We start from the raw sequence: 26,371 nt of genomic DNA, 5'->3' as shown, positions 1-26,371 counted from the left end.
ATATGTTAACTGTCTTTTCAGCCACCAGGTTCCAGATGCTAGCAGGATGAGACCAGACATCCCTGGACAGACAACCCCACCAATGTGTCCTGGAGCTCCGATTCCTCAGAACCCCACCCCACTAGGGAAACAGAGAGACAGGCTGGGAGTATGGATCGACCTGCCAATGCCCATGTTCAGCAGGGAAGCAATTACAGAAGCCAGACCTTCCACCTTCTGCACCCCACAATGACCTTGGGTCCATACTCCCAGAGGGATAAAGAATAGGAAAGCTATCAAGGGAAGGGATGGGATATGGAGTTCTGGTGGTGGGAACTGTGTGGAGTTGTATCCCTCTTATCCTATAGTTTTGTCAGTGTTTCCTTCTTATAAATAAATGAATAAATAAATAACAAAAGAAAGAGAGAAGGAAAGAAAGAAAGAAAGAAAGGAAATCCCTCTAAAAGCACACATGTTCTTGGCAATCCTTGTGAAATTTAAAGAACATGGAAATTACTGTAAGAACTAAGTACCTGAACTTATAAACACAGCTGACTGTCAACAGTGTTATGGTGCCAGGCAATGACACATACGATTGGGCACACGTGTTCCAATGCACAAAGACCCAGGTTCAAGACCCTACTCCCCGTTACTACGTTCAGGGAGGTAGCTTCATGAGTGGTGTATCTCTCTCTCTCTCTCTCTCCCTCTCCCTCTCCCTCTCCCTCTCCCTCTCCCTCTCCCTCTCCCTCTCTCTCTTTCCCTTCCCCTTTATTCTGGTTTTCTCTCTGTGCCTATCCAATAAAAAAATAAATAAAATATTTTAAAAGTACATTATAAAAAAGAATGTTGTCATTTAGAGGCTAAGGAGTAGCTAAGCAGGCCAGGCACGTGCCCTGCTGTGTGTGAGGTCTAGGTCTGAACGTTGGCACCACACAGCAGGGCCATGGTCTAGGTCTGAACATTGGCACCGCACGGCAAGGCCATGGTCTAGGTCTGAACGTTGGCACCGCACAGCAGGGCCATGGTCTAGGTCTGAACGTTGGCACCTCACGGCAGGGCCATGGTCTAGGTCTGAACGTTGGCACCACACAGCAGGGCCATGGTCTAGGTCTGAACATTGGCACGGCACGGCAGGGCCATGGTCTAGGTCTGAACGTTGGCACCGCACGGCAAGGCCATGGTCTAGGTCTGAACGTTGGCACTGCATGGCAGGGCCATCTCACTGGGGGACAAGCCCTGTGCTATGGTATCTCCTTCTGTCTGTGTCTGGGTGAAAAAGCTAGCTTGGTAGAAGTGAAATACCACATGTCAGAGGTCCTATTTTGCAAATAAAATAAAATAGAATGAATAAACGGAGAAAGGGATGCCGTAATCTTGATCAAGAATTTGGAGTAAGATGATAGTGTTTACTTAAAATATCACAAGTTTAAAAATATCAGTACATATATATATAATTTGTCTTATGTTTTCAAGTTCATTGCTACAACTTGAAGGCAAAGTCAGTTCTGTGCACACAGTAGATGTGTGCAGTAACCGTGACCATGATGTCAACTGGACTTCCCTGGGCAGACGACCACACCATGTGCCCTGGAGCCTCTCCTCCCCAGACCCCTGCTCCACTAGGGAAAGAGAGAGACAGGCTGGGAGAATGGATTCACCCACCAATGCTCATGTTAGCAGGGAAGCAATTACAGAAGCCAGACCTTCCACCTTCTGCATCCCATGATTACCCTGGGTCCATATCCCCAGAGGGATAAAGAATAGGAAAGCTATCAGGGGAGGGGATGGGATATGGAGTTCTGGTAGTGGGAACAGTGTGGAATTGCACCCCTCTTATCCTATGGTCTTGTCAGTGTTTCCATTTTATAAGTAAATTTTTTTAAAAAAGAATCATGCAACACTAACATGAAATGACACATACTGAGTAGCTAGGAATTCCCTGCTTAATTCATCTTACCTGCAATAGACTGATAGAAGTATTACAAAAATCTGATTCCTACAAGCCATGGTCTTACAAAAATCAACGAGCTATGTGATCTTAGAAGAATTTTTTTTTTCTTCTAATATGCCACCATCACTCACCTAGCTTCAAGGAAAGACCCTCTTCAAAACCACTTTATTGGGGAGCTAGTGGTGTGGTCTACAGTTGGTCAGGATGAGAGAGTTTCTTCTCTCTCAGTGAAAGCAGGACACTCATGCCCACTTTAGTTCCTTCTCCATCACCATCTCCAGAGCCCCAAGTCCCTCCCCACTTCTTCTTTTCCTCTCCTTCCCAGAGTCCTTTGCTTTGACACAGTATGCCCCAAAGTTTTAGTTTGTGCCATTCCTTTCTGCCCTTGCTTCTCAAGTTCCATCAATAAGTGAGATTCTCTGGTATCTGCATAAGAATCTTTGATTGGGTGGGTCAGGTGGTAGTGCAGCCATGGCACAAAGCTCAAGGACCTGTGTAAGGATCCTGGTTTGAGCCCCTGGCTCTCTACCTGTAGGGGAGTCACTTCACAAGTGGTGATGCAGGTCTGCAGGTTTCTATCTTTCTCTCTCCCTCTCTGTCTTCCCCTCCTCTCTTGATTTCCCTCTGTCTTACCCAATGACAACAATAACGACAACAAGGGCAACAAAGTGGGAAAAAATGGCCTCCAGGAGCAGTGGATTTGTAGTGCAGGCACAGAGCCCCAGCAATAACCCTGGAGGCAAAAAAATAAATAAATAAAAGCCTTTGATTGACACCTTGGAATGTGATGATTACATGAATCACTAGTCACCTGACAGAAACGCTCATTTTTTGTTTCTTTGCTCCATATGAACATGTGTAGTCTTGAAAACCAAGGTTGCCTTGTAAACAAAGGTACTGAGAAACATGAACACACCGTATTCTGAAACAAGCTTTTTTTCTTTTTTACGAAAGTCATAATCCTTTTTAATTTTATATCTTTATTTATTGGATAGAGACAACCAGAAATCAAGAGGGGAGGGGTGATAAAGAGGGAGAGACAGAGAGACACCTGTAGCCCTGCTTCACCACTCGTGAAGCTTCCCCCCTGAAGATGGGGACCAGGGGCTCAAACCTGGGCTCTTGTACATTGTAAAATGTGCGTTCAACCAAGTGAACCAGCACCCGGCCCCTGAAAATCATAATTTTTATCAGAGTATCTCATATATTGGTTTTGTACAAAGCAGACATAAGTGAATGCATTTTCTTGTCTAGTTATACCACAACATTATAACTGTTTGTTTTTTTTAACTGAAAAGGCACAAATGAAAATTGGAATGACCCAATTCAAGGGAATCATAAGCAGACATTTTGTCCTCATAGGTGGGAGTATCCTGAGTCATTTCTTGTCCACTGATGGGCATCTGAACCACTCTCCGCACCCCTGCAAAGTCACCTTCTCTCCTCACCATCCCCATATGTCACCAAGCATTCTCATACTCTGTAGGCTTTGATTTCATTTCTCCAATCTTTGGTCTCATGACTCACAACAACTGCTTTCAAAGTCTTGCTATCAACATGGTGCTCCATTCTGTTAACAAGTAACCAATATTTCATAAAGATTTGAGAGAGAGAGAGAGAGAGAGAGAGAGAGACTGAAAGAGAAAGAGAGAGGATATTAGCACGTGGTAACCATGGTTTTTTTCCACATGGAGCTGAGGCGGGCCTTCCTTTTTCCTGAACCACTTTATGCCATTTGACAAAATGTTACTGCTTTCATTAGACAGGGTCTGTAGTTTCCTTGCAGGAATTCTGCCTCTTGTTTCATAGTTTGTCCTTGTTCTGAAGTTAATGGCCAGGAAAACCTTCCAAATATTATCACAAGAAATCATTGTGTAAAAACCCATAGTATCTTAAGTGTGGGGCCAGACATGAACCTCTGCCCTCTATTCCATAATTCCAAGAAAATAAACAGGAGACTCACCTGGACAGTTTCAGAAGTAAACTAATCAAGCATTAAAAGCTCGGCCTCAGCCCAACACCCTGCTATGCACCACCATCACCAACCAGACTACTTTCTGTACCTTGTGAGCTCACTACTTCTTCCCCTGGTAGCATCTGGGGGGCTGAATAGCACGGTGGACGTTTTCTTGTCAATGGTCAGGGATTTCCTAGCTTTCTCATCTTCATTTATTAAACACAATATAACTGGTATCTTACAAAGAAACAAAAGCCCTTTGACTTGAGTAGAGCAATTCAATTGTCCCATTCAGACCATCGTTCTATTGAGAAACTCCCATAACCAACCCCCTCCCCCTGCCCCCATTGCTGGTTTAGCAACCTCAAATCAGAACCCCACACATGATGCTTGTTCTCTTCAAAAAAAAAAAAAAAAAAAAACTCCAACTTCCTTTCTGGCACATGCTAAGAAATGAAAAACAAAAACAAAAACAAAAAAACTCGGGAGTCGGGTGGTAGCGCAGCAGGTTAAGCGCAGGTGGCGCAAAGCTCAAAGACCAGCATAAGGATTCCGGTTCGAGCCCCTGGCTCCCCACTTGCAGGGGAGTTGCTTCACAGGCGGTGAAGCAGGTCTGCAGGTGTCTATCTTTCTCTCCCCCTCTGTCTTCCCCTCCTCTCTCCATTTCTCTCTATCCTACCCAACAACGACGACAACAATAATAACTACAACAATAAAAAAACAACAAGGGCAAAAGGGAATAAATAATTTTTTTAAAAAAACGCACGCTATTTTAGCTTTTTATCACCTCTGACTTTGTAATCAAGTCTATTTCATTTTAAGACAAGCTATGGAGGAGGAGTCACAACGCACTTGGTAAGTTTTACAAGTTCTGCAATTCACTCATCAGACCCGTCTCAGAAACACTACGAAGACCACTTGGCCTTGACTCAGCATGACACTCATTGCCTGCAGCACACACTGGCTTTACTGCAGGAATCTACGTATAGGAGTCTGACAGCTCATCACTGGCTTGACATGCACAGACTATGTCAGGCCCAACCCCAAATCTGCCACAACTCCACCTGGTTAATAGTTCAACTGTAAAGCTTTTGTTCTTCCCCTTAGGGTTTTTTTTTTCTTCCTCCAAGCAAAGGTGTCTAAATCAAGAAAACAAAAATGGACCCCAAAATGGACTCATCATGTTTTCATATAAAGTTGATAGAGGATAACAACATTCTCCTAAGATATTATGACCCTTTTCCCTTCTAATCAAACCATTGTTGTTCATTAGGTTAAAAAAAAAAAAAAAAAGACCTCGTGTTTCCGTCCACATCGCGCATAGTGGCACGTTCCTACCTGTTCTTTGACCGAGGCGAGGATAGCAGAGGTGGTTTCTGTTTCTGAGCCATCCCCGTTGGAGGTGGTTAAGCCAGGACTCAGGGAGCTCGTCTTGTCAGAAGATGACGAAGGCTGGTCTGGGACAGGCATAGCTCCTGCAAGACAAGAGGACAAGTTCAAATGCAACAACTGTCCTTGGAAACAGACATGGCTGGCTTAAAGGAAGCCTTATTTTATTTATCTTTTGAAGTAGACAAGAAGCATTTTTCTGGCAAAAAAAAAAAAAAACACCTTATGGGAGTCCGGCGGTAGCACAGTGGGTTAAGCGCACGTGGCGCAAAGCACAAGGACCAGCTTAAGGATCCTGGTTCGAGCCCCCGGCTCCCCACCTGCAGGGGAGTCGCTTCACAGGCGGTGAAGCAGGTCTACAGGTGTCTATCTTTCTCTCCCCCCTCTGTCTTCCCCTCCTCCTCTTTCCATTTCTCTCTGTCCTATCCAACAGCGACAGCATCAATAACAACAACAGTAATAACGACAACAATAAAACCACAAGGGCAACAAAAGGGGAAATAAATAAATAAATAAATAAATAGAAAAAAAGAAATAGAAAAACATACACCTTATGATTTGGGACTCTAGCTTGTCCAGCATGGGCCGTAGAGCAAACATCAAAAAGAGGAAAGTGGATGTGTCTTTTACCAAATGGCATTTAGGTTGATATAACATAACAGTTTATGTAAATTTAGGGGTTTCTCTAAATTTCCCCAGGAAAAATCACCTCTAGGGGCCAGGTGGCCACACACTAGGTACAGTGCACATGTTACAACATGCAGGGACCCAGGCCCAGGCCCCCAGACTACACCTGCAGATGGGAAGTTTCACAAGCAGCTATACAGTGCTGCAGGTGTCTCCCTGCCTCTCTCCTTCTCTATTTCCCCCACCAGTTGACTTCTCTCTGTCTCTACAGAATAAAGACACAGATAAATAAATTAATGTCCATGTTTGGCCGGGGCTCACAGGTACTACCAATAGAAGCTGCCAGAAACTGCCCTGCCAGAGACCAGGTTTGGCCAGCGCTCACATGTGATACAAAGGTGCTTAACTTACGTCTAGAAACTGATATTGACTTCCAGAAATTCCCACCTTGATTTAAATGGCAGGGTGCTTTAGAACTATGAAAGTCCAAAACCACAGAGAAAGAGCATGACCCAACTGCACAATGGGAAACAAAACAAGCAAACAAAACAAGCAGGTCCTAAGACATTAACCCCAACCAAATTCCAAAACTCACTCAGGACTCTGCGCTTTGTCCTGGACCATCAGCAAAGACGGCAATGGTGAGATGGAAAAGGCTAGTAAGACCATAAGAAAGAAGGGAGAGGCGAAGGAACGGTGAGACTAAAAATCAGCGCATGCATTGTACGCTTCCCCCTCAAAAGAGGACCTACTAGATATTCCTTTTTATATGGAAAAGACACAAGAATAAACCATCAGTACCTTCCAAGTCATGAAGGAAATACCATACTTAGCTTACTAAGAAGCTTAGTCGGCATTGCAGAAACTGTTCAATAACCAGCCAGCTCTACAAATATTTGCCAACTTCCAACTCTGTGACCGACAGCAGACAAAAAGCTCCTTCTTTCTGACAAGCCTCATTTGGCAGAGTTGATTTTGTCTGAGTCCATTTATAAAGAAAAGGGGAAACTCAAACAATGCCTGCCTAATTCATAAATGGACACACATCTTCAACACGGCTTTCTCCAAAGCCCTTTGGTTCCACTGTGTTTGCCTTTTGCACAGAAGTAGGAGTGAGGGTTTGGTTACACACAATATCTAGTGGTGCTCACCCACAGTGGAACTAATAATTAACTCGAGACCATTATTCACTAAGGCACTTCAAATCACTGTTCAACTAGAAGGCTGGCAGTGGATAAAGGTTGTTTACTTCCCTGCAGACAGTCAGCTTCACGCACCCCCCCCCCCCGCCCGTCACCGTATGTGCTATTCTGCTGTCTGTGAGAGCTTTGAATTTTACACAGAATGACATTTTCTTAGCAACCCATGTACTGTCACCAGTTACACTTCCTTAATATGCTAGGCATGTGCAAACCACAAAGAAATCCGTTATAGGAGTGTACTGAAAATTATGTTAAGAAAGCAGCTATCAGAGGGGCGGGGTGGTGGCTTACCTAGTAAAATGCACATATCACCATGCACAAGGAACCAAGTTCAAGCTTCCCCCACTTCCCACCTGCTGCAGGGAGGCTTCAAGAGAGAACTGAAGCAGGTCTATAGGTGTTTATCCTTCTATCTCCCTCTCTATCTCCTCTTCCTCTCTCAATTTCTCTCTCTCCTGTCTAATAAAATAGAAAGAAAGAAAAACAATGGCTATTGGGAACAGTGGGTTTGTGGTGTCAGCACAGAGCCCCATGGATAGCCCTGAAGGAGGGAGAAAGAAAGAGAGAAAGAAAGAAAGAAAGAAAGAAAAAAAAGTAGGAAGAAGGAAGAATAGAAAGAACTTATCTATAATTACTAGATGATGTCGCTCATGGGTGGGATGTAAAGAAAGTGAAAACACAAGGTGAGGTCTGTTGCAGCAGTCTCAAGGGTTCTACAGAGGGGAGGAGGGAGGGAGTTGAAGGGTGCTGAGGACTAAGTGCCCATGGGGAGGGAGTAAGCAAGTGTGTGGGTGGGGGAGATGGGAGGCCGACTCCTATCATGGCGGGAATGTGCGCCTGTTCACGCAGCAAGTCTGGACCTTCAGAATCAGCCACCTACTTTCTTCACCATTTATGCCAACTTCCTTTTGATTAGTTTTTACTTTTTTTTACTGCAGTTTATTATTTTCTCTTACACAGACACAGGGAGAAACTGAGAAGGGAGGGACAGATAGGGAGAGAGAAAAAGAGACACCTGCAGACCTGCTTCACACCCACCCCTCCCCCCATGCATGTGGGGACCCAGGACTTGAAGCCAGGTTCTTGCCCCATGTGATAAAGTGTGTGCTCGCTCACATGTACCTCCATGTGACTCCTTGGGTGGTTTGTTTTTTTGTTATTATTATTACATAAAACTACTGGTGAGGTTGAAGGTGGCATTGGAAAGCAAATCTGGTATAAAAGAGATCTATGAGGATCCCTTTTTCACCAGATTTGTAAACAGAGTTTGAGCAGTCAGGATTAGATGAAAGGCAATTTTCCAAAAATGCAAGACACCTGAAACTTTCGAAGTATTCTTGGAGGTGGATACCCATAGGATGAAAGTATGATCTTGCAGGGCTCAGAAAGACAATAGCCATTGCTCTCATTTGCATGTCTGGCTTGCTTTCCTGTGTAGTTTTTTTTTGCCTCCAGGGTTATTGCTGGGGCTCAGTGCCTGCACTACAAATCCACTGCTCTTGGAGGCCATGTTTTCCATTTTGTTGCCCTTGTTGTTGTTATTGCATAGGACAGACAGAAATCAAGAGAGGAAGGGAAGGCAGAGAGGGAGAGAGAAAGATAGACAACTGCATACCTGCTTCACCACTGTGAAGCAATTCCCATGCAGGCAGGGTGCCTGGGGCTCTAACCTGGATCCTTGAGCTGGTCCTTGTGCTTACTGCCAGGCCTCACCTCATGTGGTTTTTCTTCCTTCCTTCCTTCCTTCCTTCCTTCCTTCCTTCCTTCCTTCCTTCCTTCCTTCCTTCTTTCTTTCTTTTCCCTTTTGTTACCCTTGTTTTATTGTTGTAGTTATTATTGATGTCACTGTTGTTAGATGGGGCAGAGAGAAATGGAGAGAGAGGGGAAGACAGAGAGGGGGAGAGAAAGACAGACACCTGCAGACCTGCTTCACCACTTATGAGGCGACTCCCCTGCAAATAGGGAGTCAGGGGCTTGAACTGGGGTCCTGATGCCGGTCCCTGCACTTCACGCCACTCCATGTGGTTTTCTTATTCAGTCAAACCTTACAGTTAGAGGAGGGAGTAAGATGAACAATCTTTAAGACCAGGTAAAGCAGCCTGAATGCCATGCCCTTTCTTATTTTTTTTCTCCAGGATTATTGCTTGAGCTAAGTTCATTTCCCACGTCTATGCTCGACCGGACCTGCCAATATACACGGATATCTTCGCCCACCCTGTCCAACGCTTGACGTCTCGTCACCCAATCTGGTCCCCTACGCCTACACTGAACTTCTCTGTTCCAGTCTCTTGGAAACAGAGTTGGCAGTCAGCTGAGGTAAAGAACAAACACCTCATCACAGACCCCTGCAAGCGTCCACCCGGCTTTGACCTAGCACGTTATGATTGGGCCCTCCTCAATCGCTATCGAACAGGCCATGGCCGGTGCAGCGCTATGTTCCATCGCTGGGGAGCCAGAGATGACCCGAACTGCCCCTGCGGCTACAGACAGACTATGACCCACATAGTCAACGACTGCCACCTCTCCAGATTCAAAGGAGGTCTCGAAACTTTACATCAGGCTCAACCTGACGCTGTTGACTGGCTACGGAAGAAGGGCAAACGCTAGAAGAAGAAGAATTGCTTGGGCTCAGTGCCTACACCATGAATCCACTGCTCCTGGAAGCCATTTTTTTCCCCTTTTGTTACCCTTGTTGTTGTAGCCTTATTGTGGTTATTACTGTTGTTGTTGATGTCATACGTTGTTGGATAGGACAGAGAGCAATGTAGAGAGGAGGAGAAGGTAGAGAGGGGGACAGAAAGAAAGACACCTGCAGACCTGCTTCACCTCCTGTAAAGAGACCCCTGCAGGTGGGGAGCCGGGGGCTTTGCACCATGTGTACTTAACCGCTGTGCTATTGCCCGACCCCCATGCCCTTCTGTTTAGGGGGTGGGGCATGGGACCTGAGCTTGACAGATGGGGGCAGGGGCAGAAAATGAGAAGCAAGGAAAAGATGACTGCTCTGGGTGAAGTCTGGTCAGCAGGACACCCACCCAGGACCCTACATCTCTCCCTACTTGCATGCCAGAGACTTTCAGAGGGGACTGTGCGCTGCAAGCACAGCCTTGAGATGAGGAAGGAGGAGTCTTACAGATTCTCAAGGATCATTACTAGCCCAGCAAAACAGCTCACCTGCACAGTATGTGTGTGCCACCATGCACGTGACCTGGGTTTGAGTCTGGCTCCCAACAAATTGGAGGAACCTTCCACTGTCTTGGTATCTTTTCACTTCCCCTACATCTCTCTCTTGCCACCAGCGTGATTGCTGGGACTCAGTGCCTGCAGGAATCTACCATTCCTGGTGTTTTGTTTTTCTTTTTATTCTTTATGAGAGAGAAAGAGAGGAGAGAGAGAGAGACAGAGAGAGAAGAATATTGTGAAGGCACTGTTCCACTAGTTGTGAAGCTACCCCCAGCAGGTGAAGATCTGGGACTTGAACGTGTGACCTCCTCCTGAATGGTAACATTTACGCTTTACCCAATGAGCCACCACTCATCCCCATCTCTCTTTTTCTACCTGAAAAAGTCAGCACAGGACAGTGAAGTCAGCACAGGACAGTGAAGAGAGCTAAGAGAGAACAAGATCATGTTTATTATTATCCTTAACTGTGTGTAGAACCGAGGCCGTAGCATTCACTATTTCAATGCACACAGACAGCTTTCTCAAGACTTTGTGTAGACAGAAACAGCCTTTCAGAGACACAGACAGACAGACAGACAGAAAGCTACCCCCACAAGATGTTTCCCCCAGCTCTGTAGTTGCCCTCTCATGTGGTGTGTCCAGAGCTCAACTCTGGTGGCTCATGAATTTAGCATCCAAACACTTGAGCCAACTGGCCAATCCAAGCTCCTTAGGTCAGAGCATGAAGAGCAGGAGGGGGGATGTGGTGGCCTGATTACAGTATCTGGAAAGCCTTTGTCTTCAGACTTTCGAGCCTACAGCCACGTCATTTAATTTTGAATCTAATCCCTCCAAAATTAGTAGTCAAGCTGTTCTAAATCCGAGCAATCTGGAAATACAGGAAGACAAAAGGATACAGAAACAAAAACCAATCACCATTCATTCTGCCATCCCAGAGAAGCCTATTTACAGATCTTGGAGCTTCAAGCTAGATTCTCTGAATGTAATTTACTTGTGTCTGATTTAACACAATATGCCCAATGAGCTTTACATGATGGAGTGTCCAAGTCAATTTGAAAAGATAAAAAAATAACTTCTTGGGCTGCAGATAGGGCTCAGTGGATAGGCTGCTGGCCTTGGCCTGTATATAGTCCAGGTCCAAGTCCAAGTCCAGGATGTTCAGCTTCATGGGGGGGTAGGGGGGGTCCCGAGACAGTCCTTTGTTGGTGGGAATGGTGTTGATTACACTATTAACTTATAGTCTCATAAATAGCTATTTAATTAATATGAGAGGGGGAAATGATTGAATGTCTCAAACATTTTAATGCACAGACCATGGACTAAGTATATGTCCCTTCAATCCAAGCATTTAAGACTTCAAATGTGTAATCAGATTGAATTTTAACAATGGTCTCAAATGGTTAATACATTTCTAATAATGACTTGTTCTTTGAAATGTTGACTCTTCTAAAAGCTTAGATCAGGGAGAACAGAAGCACCCAGTGGCATTACTTTATAAGACACAGCTATATATAAATAATGTCATAGGACATAAATTATGGTGATGTCCTGTCTGATACAGCAAATCCTAACAATGGGATTTTCAAAGTTAACCCAATTGCCAAATAATTTGATTATAGCAGTAACTATCTATCACCTAAGCATCTATCTATTATAGCAGTAACTATCTATCACCTAAGCAGTAACTATCTATCACCTAAGACAGCAGGAATCTCTCACTTCCTCTATAGAGCCTATATTTCCACTAGTCCTGGAACCTCTGGGGTGTGACTCATTTGCCTGCATGCTTCTCTCAATTCATACCAAATGATACTGCGTTTGCTTATCCCAACCTAATCAACGCAATGAGTACCACCTCAGCATGCTTCACTTCGGACTATGTCCAGAGACATCAGGCGTGGAATGTCAACCCTTCAGCCTCATTACTTGGGTGAGACCTTTCCTTTTTCATAGAACTCCTTAATTCCATTTCAGGTGGTTCACCTCCTAACAAAGCCCCAAAACCTAGATATAGACCAGGTCCCATGAGATAGGGCATATGTTCACATGTACCCACAAATTAGGGTAAATATATACCTGAAAGCAAAAGTACACATGAGTCTGCTGTGAGTCAACAAATGAAGCAAGCAAGTAGAAAGGCCTAAAAAGACACCATAAAATTCCTAATAAAATAGTGTTTTCTTAGACTTGAATAACCTCCTCACCTACTTCCTATTACAGTTCTCTCACTCACTCCAAAGCTAACCTCATCAAAGCAAGGACTGCAAAAGTTGAATAAGGGCAAGAGACTGGCATACTTTAATGATGACTCTTTAGTCACTATCAGATCACCCCATCGGCTGGGGCCCTTGTCAGGGAGTCCTGAGATTCCCAAACACACATGATGGGCCTAGACCTTGAATAGATCCCTCTCTCCACTGTCACTGGTTATCTGTATCAGGACCAACACAACTGACCCCTTTGTGGACCCCCATAGGGCCTTGGCCTCAATGTGGATGAACAACAGTAGAGAATGTTCCCTCCTCTGAAGGGAGGATGGACAACATACTCTATCTACCACTTGAGGAAGATGGGTCCTGAAATTGCGGGAGCTTGGAACATTCTTACTCATGACCGCAGAATATGAGCTCAGACCTACAGGGATACAAAGGCTCCTAAGCTGAATATGGGCCCCAGATCAGATCAAATCAATGGGGTCTACAGTCAACAATATTTATACACCTTTCCCATATTTGGGAGCTACTCTCTTCCCTAATCCAGCTTTCTAGCCCTTTTTCAGCCATGACATCATCTCCCTAGACAATAACTTTGGTCCACCTGCATATCAGATGTCAGGCTCAGGAAAAAAACTAGTACAGTCATGGGAAACTTTGGAATAAAACTAAAATAGGCCTACTGTCTTAAAAACAGAGACCCCAAATCTTCATCTGCAATATTCCAGCCTTTAGGTTCATGATTAGTTAATAATGTATTTGGCTTTATGTTAACTCTTTTTTTAGCCACCAGATTCCAGATGCTAACATGATGCCAAACAGACTTCCCTGGGCAGACGACCCCCATCAATGTGTCCTGCAGCCCCACTTCCCCAGAGCCCTGCCCCACTAGGGAAAGAGAGAGAGCCAGGCTGGGAGTATGGATTGACATGCCAATGCCCAGGTTCAGCAGTGAAGCAATTACAGAAGTCAGACTTTCCACCTTCTGCACCCCATAATGACCCTGGGTCCATACTCCCAGAGGGTTAAAGAAAAGGAAAGCTGGGGGCCGGGCGGTAACGCAGCGGATTAAGCGTAGGTGGCACAAAGCGCAAGGACAGGCATAAGGATCCAGGTTCGAGACTCCGGCTGCCCACCTTCAGGGGAGTCGCTTCACATATGGTAAAGCAGGTCTGCAGGTGTCTGTCTTTCTCTCTCCCTCTCTGTCTTCCCCTCCTCTCTCCATTTCTCTCTAACAATGACAATAATAGTAACAACACAGATAAACAAGTGCAACAAAAGGGAAAATATGGCCTCCAGAAGCAGTGGATTCAGGGTGCAGGCACTCAGCCCCAGCAATAACCCTGGAGGCAAAAAAAATTAGGAAAGCTACCAGGTGAGGGGATGGGATATGGAGTTCTGGTGGTGGGAATTGTGTGGAGTTGTACCCATCTTATCCTATGTTTTTTTTCAGTGTTTATTTTTAATAAATAAAAACGACAAAAAAAGAAACAGAAACAGAAACTCTTCCTCCCCTGCCCCTGTAACCTATGTGTATCCTCTATAACTATCCATCTCTGCACCGCTTCCTGGGGGAGTCCACTTCCTCATCATCCATGTGATCACCCCATACCTCTCCCTCTGGAGTTATTTGGGTGGGTCTCAACAACTGCAACATTTTCCAGCTGCTATCCTAGTCAAGTCAGAAAAAGTATTTCTCTTCTGCAACAGTGATATGCTATAGGGCTCAGCAGGAGACTATCCTCTGGGCCAAAACTTACAGGAGCTATTCTGCACAGCTCCTCCCTCATCCAGTGCTCAGGACACAGGGTGACTTCCCAGCTTTCACTGTCACGGTCCAATGCTCCCAACACTGGAGCTCCCAGTTCCCGTGTGTCTCAAAGCCTATGCAAAGCTGTACATAGCACTGAACAACAACGTCTCACAAGTGGGAAATCCACAGTCACCCCAAGTCATCCCAAAAGGGTAGTTTTCCTTTAAACATTCCTCTTCTTAACCATAAATGGGGGGCCAGGTTGGTGGCTCACCTTGCTGAGGGCACATGTTAGAATGCACAAGGAGCTGGGTTCAAGCCCCCGATCCCAGTCTGTAGGGAGAAAGCCTTGCAAGTGGTGAAGCAGTGCTGCAACTGTCTCTCTGTCTGTCTTCCCCCCTATCTCCCTTTTCCCTCTTGATTTATTCTCTATCCAATACATAAGGATAATAAAAATTAGAAAATCACAAATGGACACAATAAAAATCTAGTAACAAAAAAAGAGCATGCTTTAAAGTCGGTTCACAACACTTTAACTAACTGTGAATCACCCACTCAGGCTGCCTTAACCCATTAGACAGAACATTCTAGAATGCCAGTGTCACACTGGTCCACCACATGGTCTCCCCTCTTGGGACTTCAAATTGTCCATCAGATTAGGGCAATGCGCAGATGATTCCTACCCCTGACACTCCACAACTTCTCAGGAGAGTGGGGCTCATCACACACTTTGTCCCACCAGGACAGCTGTCAGAGGCAAACCCTTACTCAGAACCCTTGTCTGCGTTCCCTACCATTCTGCTCAGCCCAGAGCAACAGGCAGAATGTCCAGGAGTGTTTTTTTTTCTTTTCACGGATGTGCCAATGCCTTAGAAGGACCTGCTTCAAGTGCTACTTGCAAATGTTTGTTTTGTTTTATATGTTTAATGCACCATGTAAGTTTTCCTTTCCTTGAAAATCAGGCTTCAGGAGTCCGGCGATAGTGCAATGGGTTAAGCACACGCAGGTGGTGCAAAGCGCAAGGACAGGCTTAAGGATCCCGGTTCAAGCCCCTACACCTGCTCCCCACCTGCAGGGGAGTCACTTCACAAGTGGTGAAGCAGGTCTGCAGGTGTCTTTCTCTCCCCCTCTGTCTTCCTCTCCTCTCTCCATTTCTCTCTGTCCTACCCAACAATGATGACATCAATAACAATAGTAATAACTACAACAATAAAATAACAAGGCCAACAAAATGGGATCAATAAATAAATATTAAAAAAAGAAAATCAGGCTTCAAGACTAAGCAGCTGGGTAGTGATGAAATTAAGTTCCACACTGAATGTCCAGCCTTGCATGTGGCTTTTGTCCTGGATACCTCCACTTCCTCTGCCTCCCTTGTTTTAAAGCTGCGTGTAGGGCCAGGCAAAGGGCTCACTTGGGCATTATGCTCCTGGCTCTGTGTTCCACACAAGCTTGAGCCCGACTCACATCTCACTGGGTGAAACTTCAGTGCAAGTTCTATGCAGATAAGAAATTTTACTCTGTCTGTGAAGATTGCGAGATTAATAACCTTCTTTTTTTTTTTTTGGTGTGTGTGTGTGTTCATTAAGCATGACATATTGGGGGCTTAACTGTCCTGGTACATAAACAAGAAGTCATCTTGAATGGACGAATGATGAGATGTCATGCAAAGACGATTCTCCTTAGCACTGTTTTTTTCCTTCTATGTTTTTAGTCTTTGTTTTGATGAGCTTGACCATTTTGATCTTCACATACAAGTGAGAGCAAATGGTACTTAGCTAACATATTTCACTCACCACACTGCCCTCAAGGGACACCCATGCTGCTCCCCACAGCAGAATGTCTTTGCCTGTACCTTTTTTTATTATGGCTGAACAACCAGGGGTTGGGATGTGTGTTTCTCATGTAGATAAATACACATATTGAAGTACATACACCTCCACACAGCTGTCATAGATGAAACAATAATGCTGCAATCATCAGGGATACACATAGCTTTGCAAAATTATGCTCCGTTTTTCTTTGAATATATACCAGACGTGGGATTGCTAGATCATATGGCATCCTATTCTTGACTATCTGAGAAATCTCCATGGTTTTTATTCATGGCAGCTATAACTTAACATTTTTCTCACCAACAAGGACAAGGTCTCCCTTTCATTCCCCACACCCTCACCAACAAATGTCTCTCTCGCTCTCTTTTTAATATAGTTGTGACATCAGAGGCAAGACTGATATCTCAGTGTTTTTTTTTAATATTTTTTTCAAATCTTTATTTATTGGCTAGAGACAGCCAGAAAGAAGTCAAGAGGGGAGGAGGAGTTAGAGAGGGAGAGGGAAAGAGAGACACCTGCAGCACTACTTCACCACTTGAGAAGCTTTTTCCCTGCAGGTGGGGACCAGGGACTTGAACCCAGGTCCTTGTGCACTGTGATGTGTGCACTCAACCGGGTGCACCACCTCCCGGCCCCTCAGTGTGGTTTTTATTTCTATCTCCTTGATGATTGGTGGTGCTGAGTACCTTTCCATGCATCTGTGGGGTCTCTGAATGTTTTCTCTGTGAAAAGATAGTCTATTCATCGCCTCTCCCCAGAGAATGGCATTCTAACTACAGAAGCGATCAGACTAAAAGCTGACTCCATTCTAGGAGAAACATGAGTCATCTTTCATTCTGACTTGTACTGTGAGCACTGTGACGTTTCTCTGCAGAACTCCATTCAGTTTACAGAGACAACAAGAAGAAACCGCCTGATCTAAACATACAAAGCAGTAGCTCATAACATCTCTTCACAAATGGAGACTAGTAACACGGGGGGGGGGTTTCACCCAGTTAAAAGCACATAGCACAGTGTGGAAGGTACTGGGTTTGAGCCCCCACTCCCCACTCTCCTTTCTTAATTTATCTCTGTCATATAGGATAAATAAGAAAGACAGAAAGATAAAGAAAGAGAGAGAAAAAGTGGCCACTAGGAGCGGTAGATTCATAGTGCAGGCACTGAACCCCAGAGATGACTCTGGAGGCAAAAAATAAAAATAAATAAAAGAATAATTAGACTGGGAAAAAGTTATTAGGAAGTCCAATCTCAGAAATGAGGACTCAAAGAATTTTAAGCCTTAAAGGCTTACACTTTTCCCTAGGTCACTTTGATCAGAACTCAAGATACTCAATGACTGAATGTTACAATTCTTGTGTACTGCAAAACCCCCATTATAAAACACAACTTATCAGTTCCAGGGAAGATCTTGGGGATAGTTTTAAATAAATCCTCACACTGAGCAAAACAAGCCAGAAGAAAGAGGAGGAGGAATACCAGATGCCTCACTCACAGATAGAATCTAAGAAACAAATCAAGGGAAAATACAGATTGAGTCCTCAGGGGACTGTCTGCTACCACACCTGATGAGGGGACTCGGAAGGGGGAGGGGAGATCAGTCTCTGTTAAGCAGGGCAGTGGCTGGTGGAGGTGAGCTATTCTAACATTGATCTTGAGGGAATGTGGAAATGTACCTGGAAAACAAATAAAACCCTGTATGTCAGCATGTCTCTGTAAAGCAATACTGATGTCAGGGGGCATAAATCTTAAAAAAAAGATAAAACAATTCAGATAAATTCTTAGAAACTGTCATTAAGAATGTCTTTCTTTCTGATGTGGAAGAGATGTCTTTTTGTTGAAGTCACCACACCGGGATCCTTTTTTCAGAGATCAGGTTTTCTGGGAGATGAAGTCTCTAGAACCCACCAAAGGCAAATCTCAGTAACACCGTTGGAGAAAGAAATGCCTGTGCTTCCAGTTATCAGAAGACCTTACACCATATCCGAAACCTCAGCTATGAAAAAAGTAGGTTTTGTTTAAGATATTAGCACACGTCTGATCTAAAAATAATGTTTGACATTTAAAAATTCAACTGTGCCATTTTCTTCTATATTAAATATATATAAATTCTGTATCTATCTAATTCTGTCTAGGACAAAGCCGATTTTTAGCCCTAGGTCTTCTACTGCCTTCATTCTTTGTCTAAAAATAATACAGTATTTCCCACAACCATTTGCCACTCTCTACGGCACAAATTACCCTGGAATAAAATGCCAAGAAGTTTAATATTTAATCATTATAGTTTGTAATAGTTCAAATATATAAACAAATTTAAAAGCAATAAATATAGCCCTTACAAGATGGAACTGTGAATTTATGTCCAGAGAGAAATACACACTTTCCATGAATTAGAAAGAAAACAACTATGAAACAATTACTTTTTTTTTTCATTGCCAGGAATTAACTGCTCTAAGCTAACTTTTTCGGGTAGATATATAGATATAGGGATGATAGACAGACTGATAGGTAGGTATGTGATAGATAGATAGACAGACAGACAGACAGACTGACTGACTATAATATCAAAGCAACCACCCCCTTCCCCAGACTGTAGGGACTGAGAAGGTTGCCTATATTGTGCACATAGCAAAATAGACATCCTCCCATGTAAGGAATCTTGCAGCCCCCAAACCTTCTACTATTTAAGAGACAAAACTTTGTTGTTATTATTGGTCTTTCTTGTTTGCAGGACTAAACCTGATTATAATCTACTTGGTTAAGTTTTAAGGTTTGGAGAAAATTTCAAAATCTACTGGAAGCTGACTGAGAAGGCAACATTTCAATCAATTAAATTTTATTTTTCAGAGGAAAATCAAAAGCTTAATTTTCTTTTTTAAAATACTTTTAAATTTTTCTTTATTTATTTGTTGGATAGAGATAGCCAGAAATCAAGAGGGAAGAGGGTGATAGAGAGGGAGAGAGAAAGAGAGACACCTGCAGTACTGCTTCACCACTTGTGAAGCAGTCTCCCCTGCAGGTGGAGACCAAGGGCTCGAACCTGGGTCCTTGTGCACTGTAACATGTGCGCTCAACCAAGGGCTCCACCACCTGGCTCCTAATTTTTCACCTAGTAGGAAAAGCTTACTAACCTGTTGTCAGGAAGATGGCTCAGTAACAGTGAGCAGGACTTAAAGGTGTGAGACAAGGCCCGGGCAGTGGCACACCTGGTTAAGATTATGTACTACTATGCACAAGTATGAAGAAACATGGGTGGGGAGCCTTCACCAATTTCCAGGTTCCTGAGATTAGAGGTGTCTCAGGGTAGAGAGAGAATAACCACAAACAGTTGCAATACAGTTTATGAGAAGAGGTCAGGTGAGACACACAGCATATTCCAGGCTAGGACAGTGTCAATCATGTACTCATCCATCTTAAGCTTCCAAGAGTATTTATTTGTAAAATTGTGCATTACATCAAAAAGGAATGAGGAAATTGAAAGATGTTTATTTTAAGCAAAATATACATCAGGAGTAAATGTTAAGACACAAGTAACAGTTGATTTATACATCACATAGATAAAGATGAGAATACATTTCCAAGTGGGGGAAACCATCAGAGTAAGAGTGCTTCAAACTGTCATTGTCTGAATGTCATTACATAGGTACATTCTTTTTTTTTTTAAAGATTTTATTTATTTATTAATGAGAAAGATAGGAGAGAGATAAAGAACCAGACATCACTCTGGTACATGTGCTGTCGGGGATAGAACTCAGGACATCAGGCTTGAGAGTCTAGTGCCTTAGCCACTGCACCCCCTCTAGGACCACTACATAGGTACATTCTTCTGAAGCCAAAAGATACTGAGTTTATTCCAGCAGTTATCCCATACACCATCCCTAGACCCTCAGGCACCAGAATGATGGGTGATTTGCTTGTGGTAATATGCCCTTCTCTCTTAGCCTGTGGGTCGAGAAAAATTTCTGACATATTCAGACTTTGCCCTAGAGCAGGAATTTTGTAACAAGAGCCACAGCCTGAAAAACAGGCCTCATAGTATCATTATTCAAATGAATGTACCTGGCAGACAAACAACATGTATTCTGCAAACATAGAGGCAAAAGTGACCATCAGTAAGATGTTTAATAACAAGTATCTGTCAGTCTGGGATCAAAAAACTTCTTCAATACACAAGAATCCTGGTTGAAGCTCCAGGTTCCCACCTGCAGGGGGAATAATACTTCATGCGCAGTGAAGCAGTGCTGCTATGTTTCTCTCTTTCTCCGTGCCTTATCAAAATAACATTATAAAAATAAATCATATATAAATACATCTTTTGCTTAAGGAAAAAAAGTGTAAGACCCTGAGTTTGATGCCTTGAGCCATATATTCCAAAGTGATTCTCTAAGTCTCTTAATAACTGTTTTCATATTAAATAAACATTTTATTTTTAAACAAAATTTGATGGTATACCATTTTTGACTAGAAACACACACACACACACACACACGCACATATATATATATATTTAATATACATATTGCCAGAGCACTGCTTAGCTCTGGAAAATATAATTTTCTTATATTGACCTTTCCAGTAATCAAGATGCCTCTGCGTTCTTTGATGGAAGGCCATGACAAATGTCATGAGTGTCATATCTGTCTCAATAGGTAATAAGAATAATACATTGATCATGGGTCATAAGAATAGTATCAATATAATTAAAACTTTAAGTTACAGTTGAATTCTTGTATGACCAAAGAATAATAACTACATGCTTATTTGGTGATAGGCTCTCTGCACCAGTATTTCTGCAATTAGTGAAACAACTCTATATTATATATTTGTAACTACTCTTTTCCAGACAATCTCCTTTTCTCAATAAATCCAAAATGGTAAACTTATCCCCCCCCCCCCCACACACACACAGAAACAAGGGAAGAAACCTATTTCTTGAAGATTATATTATGTGGCTTTCAGGGGCCAGTAACTGGAGAACCTGGAAGAACACACATGTTACAATGTGCAAGGTCCCAGGTTCATGCCCCCAGTCCCCATGTGCAGGGGAAAGCTTCATGAGCAGAGCAGCAGTACCACAGACTCTCTCTCATCACTCACTCACCCACTATTCTCTATTTCCCCTTCCTTATAAATTTCTCTCTGTCTCTATAAAATAGATAACTATAGAAAAAATAGTTTTAAACTAGCATATGGTTTACAATCACTACAGTGTGCTGCTTATCTCTAATATTTCTATTGCCTCTTAATACTGGAGCTCATTTTGCAAATAACACAGTGATTTAAAACAAAGTTAAAATTTTAAGTATAAGGGAGTCGGGTGGTAGCGCAGGGGGTTAAGTGCACATGGCGCAAAGAGCAAGAACCAGCCGGCGTAAGAATCCCGGTTCGAGCCCCCGACTCCCCACTTGCAGAGGAGTCACTTCACAGGTGGTGAAGCAGGTCTGCAGGTGTCTGTCTTTCTCTCCCCCTCTCTGTCTTCCCCTCCTCCCTCCATTTCTCTCTGTCCTATCTAACAATGACGACAACAATAAAAACAACACTAAAAACAACAATAAAAGCAACAAGGGCAACAATAGGGAAAATAAATAAATAAATAAATAAATAAATAAATAAATAAATAAATGAAGTATATGGCCCATAGCAGACGTGGTCTATCAATTCCAGATTTTAATTTCCGGCACTGAATATGCCAGAGTGATGATCTGGCTTTTTCTCTACCTCTTTCTTTCTTTTTAATTAAAAAAAAAATTTTTTTTTAAATCTTTCTTTATTGATCGGCTAGAAACTGCCAGAAATCAAGAAAGAACGGAGACACAGAGAGGGAGAGAGACAGAGAGACACCTGTAGCCCTGCTCCACCATTCACAAAGCTTTCCCCTGCAGGTGGGGACTGGGGGCTCGAACCCTGGTCTGTGCATGGTGTAACATGTAGGCCCAACCAGATGCACCACCACCCGATCCCTCCCTCTTTCTCTTGTTAAACAAATAAATGTCAAGGCCTGAGATACAGTCCACCCAGCAGAGCATGTGTCCTAACAAGCACAAGGAGCTGGCTTCTAGACCTGACACCCCACAGAACTCCACAGACAGTGAAGCAGTTCTCTCATAGCTTTCTTCTCTCCCACCCCTCCTCTTTTCCAATTTTTCCTCCCTCTTTCAGATATAAAGTATAAAAAAACTAAGTCAGGAAGTCATTCAACAGTATTGTTGTTCACATGTGAGACTCTGGATTCACTCCCTGGGATAATGATAATATAAATGTCAAAAGCTTATTAAATTTTCAAATAAAATACATGGATACACAGGACCCCAACGTTAGGTCCAGCACTGGGGACTGAGAATATTATATGCAGAAGATACATAGGAAATGGTTTTCAATTCCTTAGGAGGAGCCGTAAAGGAAGCAAAATGAGCACAGAGATCAGGCCTGGAGTGTGATCTTGGCTGTGAAGATGGAAAGTTTTCAAGTTCAAATGCCTTTGGAGAGGCTTAGGAGCTGGTGTTCTGGTGCCTGGCAAGATGGCAGCTCATATTCTAGAAGCTCTTTTCGCCCTCTCCATCAGCACAGCGTATTGACTGCACTTGTGGGCAGTTGTCCACATCTAGCCCCCCTCCCCTAGGGCAGCTGTCACCTGCCCTCCCTGGCTAGGGAGCAGTTGACCGGGATCTGGCTGTTACTTTCATATTCCTTCATTCTAACCTAATGTATAATTATATCATTTAATTAAACATATGAAGACCAATGGAGAGATAATTGCAATAAGAATAAGAGTCTTTGTTTCTTTATGAATGCTTTGGTTTAGCCCATTTTTAAATGCTGGGGAAGCAATTACAGATGAGCTGGATTGCCAAGGGCTAGGGCAATGCCACAAGCTTCTAGAAGGATCCCTGCTCCCCTAGTGCCTTGGATTCCTTACTCAGAGGAGACAGGGATTGGATGCTGAAGAGAACGCAGCTGAGGGGAAACTCAGGTGAGCCAAGAGTCTGCAAGAGTGTCCACTGGCACTCTTACAAGTTGTGATAAACAAAATTTGGATAAACAAAGGTCTTCGTACATGTACAAATAAGTTTGGATCAAACAGACAGGTCATCGATCTATTTGTTGAATGAAATAGTTTTTTTTTTCTTCAAAGTGATCCTCATCAATTGACTCAAACTTGCTACCAAGTCAAGTCTCACTATGTATCCCTGAATGGGTAAAGGAATAAAGGACAATAAGTCGATCCCATCTAGCCTATTCTATTCTGTGATTACTTAGTTGGCCTTTTTATTGAGTGAGCATTTGTTTTGCCTAGAACCATTTACTCACCAGATCAATTAGTCATTTATGAACTTAATGAAGAAACAAGCAGCTACAGGTGTGAGTTGACATTAATAATTCCACCAAAAAGGATGATGCCAGGTTTTAAAAGAACTTTTTGTTGCTCGTGGCTTCTGCCTCTCTTCCCTCAGGACTCCATGTCTGTTTGCAGCACTCACAGGGGCGAGGCCACGCCTTCTGATCTGCTGCTTTTATGAAAGGCAATTGCTCTGAGAACGATGCTAAATTGAAATAGAACCAGGGGCTGAATTTCAATTAAGATTAGCAAACCTACACATCATCTTATTGTAAAATCATTATCTAATTTCTGTGTGCCACACAGCTAATTCGAACGTGCCTCTAAATTAACTATTTTCTTTTTTATAACTCTTTCCTTTCTTTATAGTTTATTCTTCTTTCTTTACTCCTTCCTTCCTTCCTTCTTTCCTACCTTCCTTCTACCCTTCCTTTCTTCCTTTTTCTTTTTGTAAGGCTTTCTGACTTTGAACACAGATTCAAGTCCCATTGATATACTGAACAAAACAGAGCAAAACCGTAGGACAAGCATTCATCAGAACTTCGCGTGTAGACTTCGTATTCTATATCACAGTATACTGAGTCCTGCCTTCATTACTGTACAGGAGTCTAGAGAAAAGTGAGTAATAGACTGAATTGTGATTGTAGGTTTTTGACTGTGTATCACAGCACGCAAGTCTAGCATCTGGTTCAAGTAATCAGACCTACTACAGAACAGAAGCTAGACCTAGTCAGTTCTGATTTGCCTGTCATAGGCCTCATCAAATCACCATCTGTAGTTTAAGAATCAATCAATACCTCTGAGGTACACAATTTCATACCATGAACTCAGTCCCTTCCAATAACCATACAACTTCCAATATACACAAACAATATCAACTAGCTGACCAGACAGATTTGGAAACTTGGATCAGTTCGTGATGAGAAAAAGAAATGTTAGAAATGAACAATCTAGTAACCAAACCACATTTCCACGCATGCAAATCCATGTTTATGGGGAGTAAGCGAGGCCTATCCCTCTAGCAAAAAGCAAAACTCTGTCACTCACAGGCACAGGCTTTATTTTCAGTTCATGTGAAAGACAAATCCTCTCTCTAAATGTGAGCAGTGTCTTTGCTGGGACAACTAAGTAGGCTCTCAGTTTCACATTGCCAGTCTGAAGACTTCTATGTAAGAGCAACTACTCTCCCTGTTTCTTCCTGGTACAGGACACAAAGAGAAAAGGGACATGGCGATCCCTGGAGGAGAGCAAGGACTCTGCAGACAGATTTTACAGATAGGAGCGGGGGTAATGAGGCATGAAGGAATTAAGTACCATTTTCAAGGTCACAGCCTGCACCTTTAATAGAGCAGAGAAGGTAACGGTAAGTTTGAGCTATTAGCTACACACTGCACTGTCTCCCAACACTTCCAAACTCACACCCCAGCACAGTGAACGAAAAGGCAGTTCCAGGCAATGAGCGAGTCCCAATGTGCACACAGATACATACTTGTTATCCACAGCAGAGAAGCATCCACAAAAATAAAAAGAAAGAAAAGAGCAGATAGAATAGTAAACAATGATGGAGAGACACACCGCAGAGTTCCATCGGCTAAGTGACGGTGCTCAAACCTATGTGTCCTCTTGCTGACTTGTGTGCCTGTCCTTCCTTCCCAGTGACCTTGGGAGCTGAAACTAGGACGTCATGAATTGTTGGGTTCAGCTGCCTCGAAATGGCCAGAAAGGTCTCCCTACCTGAAGTCCAGCCTCTGACTGGGCCAGTCAAACCCCAAGCACTTGCTGAGTCCTGTTGGCTCTCCTGCTGCCTGTGGGTTTGATTCTAAAACCATGCATTTGAATGGGTGGAAGATAAGCTGACTCCTGGTCGGGCAACTGTTCTCTCATCAGTTCTTTTTCTTCTTCTTCTCCTTTCCTTCTCCTGCCTCTTTTTTTTTTTTTTTTTTTTCCTCCTGGGTTGTCATTGAGGCTCCGTACAGGTACTATGAAACCACAGTTCCTGTGGCTATCTTTCCTTCTTTTTATTATTTATTTATTTATTTTATTTATGTAAGAAAGGATAAATTAACAAAACCATAGGGTAGGAGGGGTACAACTCCACACAATCTCCATATCCCACCCCCTCCGCTTTTTTTTTTTTTTATTTCATAAGATGGAGAGAAATTGAGAGGGGAGGGGAAGATAGGGAGAAAAATAGAGAGATGCCTGCAAACCTGCTTCACTACGTGTAAAACATCTTGGGGGCTAGGTGGTAGCGCAGCGAGTTAAGCACACATAGTAAGAAGCACAAGGACCAGTGTAAGGATCCCGGTTCGAACCCCGGCTCCCCACCTGCAGGGGAGTCACTTGACAAGCAGTGAAGCAGGTCTGCAGGTGTCCATCTTTCTCTCCCTTTCTGTCTTCCCCTCCTCACTCACTTTCTCTCTGCCCTATACAATAACAATAACAACAATAGTGATAACAACAACAAGGGCAACAAAGGGGGGAAAACAGCTTCCAGGAGCAGTGGATTTGTAGTGCAGACACTGAGCCCCAGTGATAACCCTGGAGGCAAAAAAAAAAGTTTTTTAAAATAAATAAATAAATAAAAATCCTGCTGCAGGTGTATGTGTTGGGGCTCGAACCTGGTTCATTACGCACAGTACTGTGTGGCCCCTGTCTCCATCATAAGGCATTCCCCCACAAAGCCATTTACTGATTTATTTATTTTTATTACTATCAGGGTAATTACTGGGGCTCATTGTAAGCACTATGAATCTATTACTCCCAGATGCCATGTTTTTTTTTCTTCTTTGCTTTGTATTTTATTGGACAGGACAGAAGAGAAATTGAGAGGGGAGAGGAGATAGAGTGGGAGAGAGAAAGAGAGATACCTGCAGACTCCACTGCTCATGAAGTGTTCCCTCTGTAGGCGGGGAGTGGGGGCTAGAACCCTAGTCCTTGAACATGGGG

General features: G+C 43.3%; 1 protein-coding gene across 4 annotated transcripts in view; it reads right to left on the bottom strand.

The window, feature by feature from the left end:
* Positions 1–26,371, bottom strand: part of CTNND2 (catenin delta 2) — a 767,681-nt gene that overhangs the window by 577,267 nt on the left and 164,043 nt on the right. For all 4 annotated transcript variants that reach the window (XM_060191168.1, XM_060191170.1, XM_060191172.1 and 1 more), the window contains exon 2: positions 5,229–5,365. In XM_060191168.1, coding sequence (XP_060047151.1) covers positions 5,229–5,365 — 137 coding nt within the window. The remainder of the gene's footprint in view (positions 1–5,228; positions 5,366–26,371) is intronic.

Source organism: Erinaceus europaeus, chromosome 5, assembly GCF_950295315.1.
Source record: "Erinaceus europaeus chromosome 5, mEriEur2.1, whole genome shotgun sequence".
Lineage (NCBI taxonomy): Eukaryota > Metazoa > Chordata > Mammalia > Eulipotyphla > Erinaceidae > Erinaceus > Erinaceus europaeus.
Note: the sequence above shows the minus strand (reverse complement) of the source record. Positions and strands in the feature narration are given on the sequence as shown.